We start from the raw sequence: 12,378 nt of genomic DNA, 5'->3' as shown, positions 1-12,378 counted from the left end.
TATGCTGCAGAACCGTCCCTGCCCTCAGAGAGCTTGTATTCCTTCCACTGACATGATCATTCCTGGTCTTTACTGCCCATCACTGGTTATAGATCAAAACCTCCTTATTCTCATCACTGCTTGTCTCTCCATTGCCCTTTGGGACACCCTGCAGTTCTGAGACTCCAGAACTCACTGTCCTCCATGGTCGCCACTGCTGAGCACCACCGGAAGAATGGCGGTGTTAGGAAGAAGGACTTTCTTATTAGGGATGATAGTGGGCCCACTGGGAGCTGGGAGGGCAGGGGATGCTGGATTGTTTTTTGTCTTTGTACCCTCTTCCTAAGGCCTGTGCCTATGCAATTCAGTCAACATTTTTAAGTACCTGCTGTGTGCCAGGCACTATACTTAGGTTCCAAGAATACAAATAAGAAAAAGATAGTCCCTGTCCTCAAGGAGCTTATAATGTAATGGAAGAAGACAACTCACCAAAGGAAGCAGAAAAGAGGGGGGAGGGGCCACCATGGGGGAGGGGGGGATGTTCTGTGGAGTTGGAAGCAAGCAGAGCTGTTGACGGAAAATGGAGAGTTACCTATTGACTACATGCCCCGCATGTAGCAGGTGCTTAATAAATGCTCACAGATCGCCTAATTGTGGAATAACCCAGAAGGAGGCCAGGTAGTCCTAGAGTCATCAAATGTGAGCGCTGGAAGGGCCCAAAGGGGGCACTTGTCCAGGAATGCTGGGGGGCCTAGCTCACTCCTTCTTTCTAGTATAAAGGCAAGAATAATCACTCCCGTTAAGGAGGTCACGATGTAATGGGAGCAACTAGATCTGTCAATGGATAGAGCACCGGGCGTGGAGTCAGAAAGACCCTAGTTCAAATCCAGCCTCAGACACTTATTAGCTGTGTGACCCTGGGTAAGTCATGTCAGCTGTGCCTCAGTTTCCTCATCTGTAAAATGGAATGCAATGCAACAATCACAGTTACTTCCCAGGGTGTTGTAAGGACACTAAGTCATGGGGGTGGTGAGTGCAGCCTTAGTCACTGGGTCCATTTTTACTGAAGCAATTTCTTGTTCTCTTTCCTCCATGCCTTTTCTAATGATAATAATAATAATAATAATAATAATAATAATAATAATAGCATGTTTGCATAGGGCCTTAAGCTTTGCTAAGCCCTTACATGTTATCTCATTTCATCCTGTATAACAAAAATAATTTTAATAATCCTAGCCAGCATTTATTTGTGTGGTCCTCTGAGGCATGTAAAATTTTACATGTTGTCTCAATTGATTTGATTTTTTAATATTTATTTGAATGTTTTGGTGGATGGTTATTTGGTTGACATCTTTTAGATGTAAGTCAGAAATTCCTGGTTTGGATGAAGGCTTAGCAAGCCTTGCTTTAGGCAAATCCCTTTGTGTCTGTGGGTCTCTGTCTGCATAGATCAATAGACAGATGGCCTCGCTGGGTCCTGGGAACTCTACCAATATGAAATAATAACGATGATGATAGCCACTATGTGCTAAACTGTTTACAGATTGATCTCACTTGATCCTCACAACAACTGTGGTAGGTGCTGTTATTATACCTTTTCTTTTTACTATTGAGGAAGCTGACACATGTGACGTTGATAGAGTGCCCTAAAGTTTGCAAAGTATTTGCCATCCATCATCTCCTTTGATCCTCATGGGAAGTAGGCACTGCTAATCTTTTGATCCCCATTTTACAAATGAGGAAACTAAGGCCCAGAGAGATAAAGTGATTTGCTCAGGTTCGCTAGCCAAGAAGTGTCAGGGATGGGATTTGCACCTGGCTCTACTTGACTGATTCTAAGTCCAGTGCATTCTTGCCTCTAAATTTCAGGCTATTTCTTCTCTCCCCCTTTCTCCAGTCACCCGCTCTGGAGCTCTGTCCCTGTTCACCAAAGCCCCAGTGTAACTGGTTCTTCTCTCATTGGCTTATTACAGTTCACAACGTGAAGCCGGAGTGCCTGGATGCCTACAATAGCCTGACGTGAGTCTTCTCCCCTACTTTTGTCCTCTTGGCCCTGATGTGGCAAAGGTGCCCTGCCCGTTGTCATGGCCGCCACGTCCACGTTCCAGAGCTGAGCCTTAGCCCCAACCTCTTCTTGCTGCCACATTGTCTCAATCCAGCCAACCAAAGTTTATAAAGTCCCTCCTGTGTGCCAGGCACTGGGCAGGGAGTTGGGCGTACAAAGACAAAAGTGTCCGAGCAGTCCCTGCCCTCAAGGGGTTACCTTCTATGGAGATGAAACAGGTATCTCCCTAAATGAAAACAAAATGGATACAAAGTAATTTCGATTGTATCCAGTGGGAAAGGATCATCTTCATGTAGCTGGCACTTGAACTGAGCCTTGAAGGTTCTAGAGAGCTTTCCAGCTATGGGGCACAGCCTGTGGACAGGTATGGTGGCTGGAGATGGGATATTGTATATAAGGACAGGAAGGAGGCCTGGGAAGGGGGGAAGAACATATTATTAGCCTAGTTAGGAGAGGAGTAGGGGAAGAGAGGAGGGGGTAAGCAAAGGAGGAGAAAGAAAGAGGGAGAGGGAAGAAGAGAGAGAAAGGGAGAGGGAGGGAGGTTGGAGCAGGGGAAGAGAGGGAAGGTGAAAGAGAAAGGGAAGAGAGGAGGGGGTAAGGGAGGAAGGAGAAAGAGAGAGGGAGAAGGAAGAAAAGAGAAAAGGAGAGGCAGAGAGATAGAAAAGTAGGAGGTAGAGAGGAACAGGGCAAGAGAAGGAAGGCGAAAGAGAAGAGGAAGAGAGGAGAAGGAAAGGGAGGGAAAGGAAAGACGAGGGGGAGAGAGAGAGACAGACAGAAAAGGAGAAGGGGGAGAGAGGAGAGGAGAGAAAGAAAATAAGAGGAAGGGAGGAAAAGGGGGAGAGAGAGAATTCTAAATACTGAAAGAGTGCAAGTCTTCCCCCTCTCCAAAAAAATCTACATTTCACTGACTAGAAAACCAAAGCTCAGAGAGGTGATAACCTGTAATCTAAGTCACCCAAGGTAGTAGAAATGGTAACGCCAGGTCTTCCATCATCTGGGATCAGGGCTGTTTCCTGCAGGCTTCCCAGGGCTGGCTATCTAAGAAAGTGGGAGGGGGGCTCCCAGCCTCATCCTGCTCTGACCAGGCTGTGTACTAAGTGCCTGGGGAGGGAAAGCAAGGCCCTCGCTCATCCTCATCTTACTTCTTTTTGCTTTTTTTCAGGGAAGCGGTGCTTCCTCAGCTCCACCTAGACCCGGACTATCCTTGTGCATTGGTGGGAAACTGGAACACTTGGTATGGTGAGCAGGACCAGGCAGGTGAGACCCCAGCCTCTGCCTGGAGGATCAAAGCTAGTGCCTAGCTTCTTTAGCTTTCCCCCTTTCCTCACCCTGCAACCGACTCTAGCCTTCCCCCCAGTGAACTCCCTTCTCTGCCCCTGCCAGAGGGAATCCATACATCACTCTTCACTGTGACCCTTCTCAAAGGCAGTGCAGCCTTGACATCTGGACTGTGGTTGCACTTTTAGGACCCCTGGTCCTTTCCCTGTGCCCTGTGGCCAGATTCTCTTACATGTATTATCTTCCTCCATGAGGCGAGGGACTTTTCTTCTTTTTGTATTTGTATCCCTAACACTTAACACAACCTTTGGCATGTAGTAAGCCTTTAACCAATGCTTTTCATTCATTCATCCATCCATCATCCTCATTTTAGAAACCTGAGTCCCAGAAGGAAGGGAAGGATAGAGTTCTAAAGCTCTCTGCAGTCATTTTTCAGTCATGGCCAACTCTTCATGACTCCCATTTTTGGGTTTTCTAGGCAATGACATGGAGTGGTTTGGCATTTCTTTCTCCAGCTCATTTGACAGATGAGGAAACTGATGCAAACAAGGTGAAGTGACTTTCCCAGGGTCACACAGCTTGTGTCTGAAGCCAGATTTGAACTCAGGAGGAGTAGTCTTCTTGACTAAAGGCCTGGTGCTCTATGCACTGTGGTGCCACCTAGCCGCCCATTTTAATGCTAGAAGAAACCTCAGTGGTCATTGGGCCCAGACCTGTAATTTTACATAAGGAAAAACTGAGGCCCCCAAGGGTGAAGTTAGTTGCCCCCTTACTAGACTCAGAAATCATAGAGTTGGGATTTGGGGTGGTTGTAGGGCCTGTCAGGGAGTCATTTTAGAATCCCAAGCCACCTCCAGATATGGTAGAGAGAGGCCAAAGAAGGGGTGGAGATCCCAAATTGGCCACCCTTGGACCATGGGACTGTTTCTTCCCTCCCTTCTAAAATGTGGGAGACATAGGACGTTGATAAGTTAGACTCTCCACCAGATGGCAGCCAGGACGGGGAATTGATCCCATGCCATGAGAGAATGTGTTGAAGGAACTCGGAGCACATAGCATAGAGAAGAGACTCAGGGGAGACATGATCACTGGCTTCTGTTATTTTAAGGGCTATTATGGGAAAAGGAATCAGCTGTGTTGTGCTTGGCCCTCAAGGGAGGAACCAGTAGCAGGGGGAGGAGGGTGCAAAGGAGCCAGTTCTGGTTTGATGGCAGGAAGGCTCTCCTAACAATGAAAGCCCTCTTCAGTGACATGGGAAGTGGAGGGCATCCCATTACTGGAAGGAAACAAAGGGAAATTTGCCTTGCATGTATTCTGAGTGCAAGAGGCAGACTTACTAGAGAACTTCCTTGGGGTGGGAAGATGGGTTCTAGTCTCTCTTCTGACACCTCCTGACTTTGACCAGGCAGGCAACTTCATTTCTCAGTGTTCTAGACCAGAGGTATCAAACTCAGAGATAGGGACCATTAAAGCACACATAAGGATTCTTGCTGGGTACATATCGACTCAGAAAACTGTGCAGCAATATTTTATCTATGTTCTGTTGTATTTTTTGGGACAGCTGGGTGGTGCAACCGATAGAGCAGTAGGTCTGGAGTCAGAAGGACCCGAGTTCAAATCCAGACTCAGACACTTACTAGCTGCATGACCCTGTGCATGTCACTTCACCCAGTTTGTCTCCGTTTCCTCATTTGTAGAATGAGCTGAAAAAGGAAATGGCCAGCCACTCCAGCATCTCTGCCAAGAAAACCCCAAAGGGGGTCACAAAAAGTTGGACACAGCTGAAAGACTGAACAAACTGTATTTTTATTTATTTTGTTAAATATTTCCCAGTTTCATTTTGACCTGGTTCCTGTGTTCGACACCTCTTCTACAGACAACCTTCTATGACCAAAAGTTAAGGAGAAGGTGCCCATCTCAATGGCAGAGAGAGTTTCTTCATCTGGGAGTTCCCTATACTGATGAAATCAGGAGTCTGGTCTCTACCTCTGTTTAATTATACATATGTTGTTAAGTCCCTCAATAGAGTCTAAGCTTCCTTGAAGGTAGGGATTGTTTCATTTTTGTCCTTATGACTTAAATTTAAAAACAAACCAACAAAAATCTTTCCAAAGTGGGCAATGGGCTGGCACATTTTTGTCGTTCAGTCATTTCAGTTGTGTCCAACTCTTTATGACCCCATTTGGGGTTTTCTTGACAAAGATACCTGGATAGATTGTCATTTCCTTCTCCAGCTCATTTTATAGATGAGGAACCAAGGCAAACACGGTGAAGTGACTTGCCCAGGGTCATACAGCTAGTAAGTATCTGAAGCCAGATTTGAACTCAGCAAGATGAGTCTTTCTGACTCCAGGTCCACTGCATCAGCTAACTGCCCATGCCACCTAGCTGCATAGATCTTGCTGGCACATAATAGATCATTAATAAATGCTTGCTGATTCATTGATGTTTTAGAGGTAATTCTTGTTCGTGTCTGGGTTGGACCACATGACCTCAGAGGTTACTTCCAAAGCTAAGACTGTGTGTTTCCTTTCTCCCCAGGGGTTTCATAGAATCGGTTGATAGGGACCTAAAAGAGCTTCTCATACCTGAATCATGAGCCCCCACCTACAGCGTCTCTGAAAAATGGTTATCCAGTCCTTGCTCTGCCCTACATTTTTTCAAGTTTAATTTTAGGTACTGAAATGAAGGGCTTTGCAATGATCCCTAGTCAGTCTTATCTTGTGGGAGTGGCTCTGTGTTCCAGAGAGCTGAGATAATTTTGAACCTTGATTCTGTCACTTATTGAAGAAGCGGTTCTGCCAGCTTTGTGTCATCTGGAGATTTAGTAAGGGTCTCTTTTGTGTCTTTATTCACAGAATTTCAAAGTTTGAAGGGACCTCAGAAGGCATCTAACCTAATCCATGCCCCACAAACAATCCTTTCTATAATATCCCCAACGAGGTCATTCAGCCTTTCCTTGAAAGCCTCCAGTGAGGAGAGGGAACCCATTTCCCCAAGCTGCTGGCTCATTTTGGATAGCTCCAATTGTTGGGAAGCTGAAAATGCCTGTCTATAACTTTTACCCAATGAATGAATGAATAAATGAAAAGACATTTATTAAGTACTTATTATGTGCTGAGCACTGTGCTAAGGGCTTGGAAATCAATCAACCAAATAGTAAGTATTAAGTATTAGTTACTTATTGTGTGCCAAGCATATATTAAAAATAATTCTACATGAGAGTTTAGGAGGAAGGGATACAAGAATAAAAGTAAAGATAGTCCCTGCCCTCAAGGAACTTGCATTCTAAGGGGGGACATAGCACATATAAGGGAGTGATGGCCAAATAGTAGGGATGTTTTAATTTGGAAAATTGCCAGGGTGCTGAGTGGAGAAGATTAACCTGGCCCTTTCAAAACAGTGATAGAAATGATTATATTTTCTTCCAGAACTGTAGGGTAAGGGGATTCAGGGGATATACCTGTAGTGTTGTGGTGTCTAGTAAGATTATCTGAGAAAGAAGTGAGGTGTGGTTGGAGCCAGACCCCAAATATAGTGGGCAACTGAGGCAGCCATCAATCAGCTATCATTCTCCAACACGGAGATCCAGCAACGAAAGAGTTAAGTTCTTCAACACTTGGATTCTGGATTGCTCTGTATGTCAGCAGGCAAGATGGCTGGGGACTCAATCGTTTTTATAGTCCTGTCCCCTGGGGTTGAGCAGTACAAATATAATCCCCCTTTCCCATGTTTTGAGTGGCATTTGAAGGACAGACTTTGTTGTGGTCATCATCATGGAGACTGATTCCCCAGGCAAAGGAAAGAGAACTCATGAGGGTCATGGTTCAGGGAAGCTTGAGTCCCTGGGGTTGAAGATCCGGGAGGGAAGGTCTTTTGAGCCAAGAGAGCAGTCTTTGTTTGACACTGTATTTTATTTCCATCTCCTCACAGTACATTTGTGGCGATTCTCAGGAGGCTACCCTGCCCTCATGGACTGCATGAACAAACTCAAGGTGAACAAGGTAATCAGCCAGTCAGCCAATAAGCATTTATTAAGCACCATGTGCCAAGCATTGTGCTAAGTGCTGTGTTTAAAAAAGAATTTTTAAAAGTAGCAATCATTATCATAGCTTATGAGTTTTAAAACAAATAAATAATTACCTTGGAAAAGAAGTATGTAGAGCTGGCATTGGAACCAGCAAGGGCCTGGGTTTGAGTCTTGCTTCTGAGAACAGATGGCAGAACAGTTGGCAATCTGCATTAGTGGAAGAAAATTCTTCTTCTGGGAGTTCCCTCAACTGATGAAATCACAGGTTCTGACCAAAAAAAAAATGATACATTTAATAATTACCTAAGAAGCACATGTCATAGTAGACCGAGAGCTGGTTTCAGAGCCTCTGCCACATACTGGTTTTGTGACTGTGGGCAAGTTACTTCTCTTTTCCTTCTGTGTTTATAGAAAGTTTTGTTACCACTGCTGTTTTTACATTTTCATGTTTTTGTTCCAGTCTTCTCCTTTCCTTTTTTTTCTTTATGCTTGTCTTCATTTCATACTGGTAATTTGGTTTTCTTTCTTTTTTAAAAATCAAGTTAACTGTGGCTTATCTGCTTTATTATTATTACTAAATAACAGCTCCTAGTTTTATTAATTCAGTGAGATTTTTGCTTTCAATTTTATTAATCTCTTGTTTTCAGGATTTCTATTTTGGTGTTTAATTAGGGGTTGTTTTGGGTTTTTTGTTTTTGCTGGTTTTTTAGCTTTTTTGGTTGCGTGCCCAAGTTGTTGATCTACTCTTTCTCTTTTTTTACTGTTGAAAATGTTTAGAAATATAAACTTTCCCCATAGGACTTCTTTGACTGTGTCCCCAATATTTTGGTGTGTTGTCTTATTGTTATGCTTATGTTTAAGGAAATCATTGATTGTTTCTGTTATTTGTTCTTTGACCTGTCTGTTCTTTAGGATTGAATTATTTAGTCTCTGGTTAATTTTTAATTGTTTCTTCACCTGCCCTTCACTGAAAATAATTTTTATTGCATCGTGGTTTTTCCCTTTGTGGAATAAAATTTTAATTACATTATAGTAAAAGATGCATTTAATATTTCTGCTTTTCTGATTTGTTTATGTGGATTTTATCCCCTAATATAAGATGGACTTTTATGAAGAAGAAATAAGTATACTCTTTTCTATTTCCATTCAGTAATCTACAAAGGTCTATCTTATTTAACTTTTCCAAAATTCTATTCAGCTCAACTACTTTTTTGTTTATTTTTTTAGATTTAGATTAGGTTAGGGCAGAAAGGAGTAAATTGAGTTCTCTTACAATTATAGTTCTATTGTATATTTATCCCTGTAATTCATTTAACTTTTCCTTTAAGTATTTAGGTGTTATGCCATTCGGTACATATATATTCGGTATTGATATTAATTAATTTTCTATGGTACCTTTCAGGAAAATGTAGCTTCCTTGTTTATCTCTTTCAATTAAATCTATTGCTGTTGTTTTTTCTAAAATTGTAATTGCAGCCCCCTTTTCTGATTTCAGCAGAAACATAATAGATGTTGCTCTAGCCCCTTATTTTAAGTTTCAGCATATCCTTCTGTTTCAAGTATGTTTCTTCTAACAAGTATAGTTAGATTCTGCTTTCTAATCCATTTTGCTTCTCTTCTTCACTTCATGGGTAAGTTCATCCCATTCACAGTTATGGTTAATTGTGTATATCCTTTTATCCCATTCTCTTTTGCCTTTCCTTCTTTTTGTTTCCCATCCCCTCTTTAGAGTTTGTTTTGTTTAAGACTAAAACTTCTCTTAATCTACCCCTCCCTCAACCCTAACTCTAACCCTAACTTTTCCCCTTTCTTTCCTGTTAACCTGTTGAGTGAAAGTACCAAACTGAGTGTGTATTTCACCCTCTTTTGACTAGTTCGTATGAGAGTGAGTTTTAAATGGTACTCACTCATGCCTATTCCTTCTTTCTTATTTGTATGTATAGACTTTCACTTCTGTACTCCAATTAAGTGAGATAATTTCCCCCTTCCAACCTCCATGTATTTTTCCTCTTCTATTCTTCTTTTAAGGTCATCAAAACATAACGATCACTCCAGGGCTTCTGTCTGATTAGAATCCTTTTATGACCCCTGATGATGGCAGACTTCTGAGGGGATACATATTAGATGTGAACAGTTTATCTTTGTTTAGTTTCTTATGATTGCCCACTGATGTTTAGTTTTTTGTGTTTCTCTTGACTACTGTGTTTATATTTCAAAGTTTTTACTCATCTTTGTTATTTTCATCAGGTAGGCTTAGAAATCCTCCATTTCATTAAAGGTTCATTCCTTCTCCCCTTCCCCATAGGATTATATTCAGTTTTGCTGAATAAATTATCTTGGGTGGTAAGCCTATATCCTGTGCCGTTTGGAATATCATGTTGCAAACTCTTTGCTCCTTCACGGTGGTGGCTGCTTAGTCTTGTGATACTGACTGTTGCTCCTCAGTACTTCAATTTTTTCTAGATACTGGTAGTATTTTTTTCTTTCACTCAAAAGCTCTGGATTTTGGCTTTGATATTTCTGGGAGTTTTAATTTGGGAGTTTCTTTTAGGAGGTAATTGGATTCTTTTTATTTCTACTTTACCTTCTGGCTCTAAGAGATCAGGGAAACTGTTTTGTGATTTTTTTTAAGGCAATTGGGGCAAAGTGACTTGCCCAGGGTCACACAGCTAGTAAGTGTCAAGTGTTTGGTCTGAGGCCAGATTTCAACTCAGGTCCTCCTGACTTCAGGGCCGGTGCTTTATGCACTGTGCCGCCTCGCTGCCCCAGTTTTGTGATTTCTTGAAATATGATGTCTAATCTCTTTGTTTGGTTATGGCTTTCAAGTAGTCCAATGATTCTTAAATTATGTCTCTCCTCAATCTGTTTTCCAGGTCCGTTGTTTTTTTCTATGAGATACCTATATTACATTTTCTTTGGTTTTTTTTTTCTGTAGTATTTTTCTTCTACTATTTTTATTGTCATTTTAGTCAGTAAGCATTTATTAAGCATATATTATGTGCCTACAGTCCCAGGCACTATTTTAGGCGCAGGGTCGTTAGCTTCTGATTGGTCAGTTCTAATTTTCAGAGTTTTCCTTTTGTTTGGTTTTGTTCCTCTTGTGCTAATCTGTTACTTCTCTTTCAAAGATTTCTTCAATAGCTCTCCTTTGGGTTTTTTTGTTTTGTTTTGTGTCTGGTTCTTTTTGTGGCAACTGCAGTTAAGTGACTTGCCCAGAGTCACACAGCTCAGTAAGTGTTAGAGGCTGGATGTGGGTTCACGTCCTCCTGACTCCAGGACCAGTGCTCTCTCCACTGCACCACCTAGCTGCCCCTCGTTTGGTCTTAAAAATCATTTTTAATTCTTTTAAAAGCTTTTGTTTCGTCTTTTCTAGGAATTCTCCTTAAATTTGTGTCCAAGCTGTGTAATTCCTTGAGATTTTGCTCATCGATATTTTGGGTCATTCTCTTCTTTGGAGTTGTGTCTTGAGCATGCTTGTCACGATAAGAGCTTTTTGTGGTAGGGTTCTTTTTTTGTTTACTCATTCTTCCAGCCTCTTTCCTGACTTCAGAGTTGATAATGAGGCTGAACTTCATTCACTTGTGGGGAGAATATTGGGTACTTCTGCTCCTTTCCTGGGGTATTGAGTGTTGTGTTATTCTAGGCTCTTGAGGAGAGTTCAGGCTGAAGACCCAAAGCTGTTCCCAGATCCTGGGCAAAGTCTGATCAGTGCCTTCCTGCTCTGAGCTCTGCAGGTTCCTGACCTGGGTTTGGGTCTGCACAATACTTGTCTTGCTTCTGGCTGGAAGTTCCAGCGGACTGTTGCTAGACTCAGTCACTATCAGCACTCCATGGAAGGTCTTCATGGTGAAAGTGACTGAAATGCAGACTCTTCTTTGCTTTCACTCCGCGCCCCCCCCCCCATGCAGACTCTTCTTTGGTCTGGAATTCCTATCTTCATTTTTGCACTGCAGCTTTCAGACTGGGCTAGAGGATGGAGCTGAGGCCATTCTCCATTCCTGAGGTCAGAGGAACCCAGCTACTGTTTGTCTCTAAACCCATTCCTAGCTCAGTACATAGTTTAGGGCTTGCAACTGCTTGTCTCTCTGGAATTCTTCCCTCAGCTCTCCAGGCGCAGGTTCCCTCCTCAGTTCCTCCTTGATCTCTGATCCAGAACTGGGTCATGATCGACAGAGCTTCCAGATGGCATCTATGCTGCATCTTGCACAAGTCATCCCTTGTATGGGTCTGGGACTTTTCCTTTCTGTGGTGTATAATCTCAGTCCTCTCTTAGTCCGTGTGTGCCAGAATACTCTTGGCAGGCTCCTGGCCGGATGCTATCCTCAATGTCCTTTCTGTCTGTCTTCCTATGTTGATCTAGGCTGGGAAAAGGACTCACTGTGATTTAGAAAAAATTACTCAATCTAGTGCATTTTCTAGATTTTCATGGAGAAGAGTGGGAGGCATGGGGGGAGGGGAGTGAGGCCATACTTCTTGATACTCCGCCATCTTGGCTCTACCTTTGCCTCACTTCCAGTGAATGAGTCTTGCAGTATTTCTTAGTATTCCTTATCTTTGTTGCACAATAAGAATCCATTACATTGACAAAAGACATTTTCAGCCATTACCTATCCAATGGTAGGTTGTTTCTAGCCTTTTTTTCCCTTACAGATAAGGTAACTCCCATATAGATAAGGCTTTTCTTCCTTTTATTATTATTAATAACTGACATTTATATAGCGCTTTGATATCTGTGAAGCACTTTATTTCCATTCTCTCACATGCTTCCTAACAACCCTGTGAGCTGAATGCTACTTCTCCAGACCTGCAGTTGAGGGTTATTGACTTGCCCAGAGTCACACGGCTACTGCGTGTCTCAATCAGGATTCGTACTTATGTCTTCCTGACTCTAAAGTCGAGGTTACTAAAGCTACTGAGTCTCTTAAACTTATTAGTCTTAGGCCCTTAGGACTTGAAGACCAATATTAATATCTACCTACCTATAAGCAGTACATAGTCTGTAAGGTAGACGCTTTATCTGTCTCTG

General features: G+C 42.5%; 1 protein-coding gene across 1 annotated transcript in view; it reads left to right on the top strand.

Annotated features, from left to right (window-relative positions):
* Nucleotides 1-12,378, top strand: part of NIPSNAP1 (nipsnap homolog 1) — a 41,539-nt gene that overhangs the window by 19,460 nt on the left and 9,701 nt on the right. Inside the window, exons 4-6 of the mRNA XM_020996669.2 lie at nucleotides 1,953-1,998; nucleotides 3,207-3,301; nucleotides 7,256-7,326. Coding sequence (XP_020852328.1) covers nucleotides 1,953-1,998; nucleotides 3,207-3,301; nucleotides 7,256-7,326 — 212 coding nt within the window. The remainder of the gene's footprint in view (nucleotides 1-1,952; nucleotides 1,999-3,206; nucleotides 3,302-7,255; nucleotides 7,327-12,378) is intronic.

This window comes from Phascolarctos cinereus, unplaced genomic scaffold, assembly GCF_003287225.1.
Source record: "Phascolarctos cinereus isolate Bilbo 61053 unplaced genomic scaffold, phaCin_HiC Scaffold_4;HRSCAF=312, whole genome shotgun sequence".
Classification (NCBI taxonomy): Eukaryota; Metazoa; Chordata; class Mammalia; order Diprotodontia; family Phascolarctidae; genus Phascolarctos; species Phascolarctos cinereus.
This window is presented reverse-complemented; position numbering and strand designations above follow the sequence as displayed.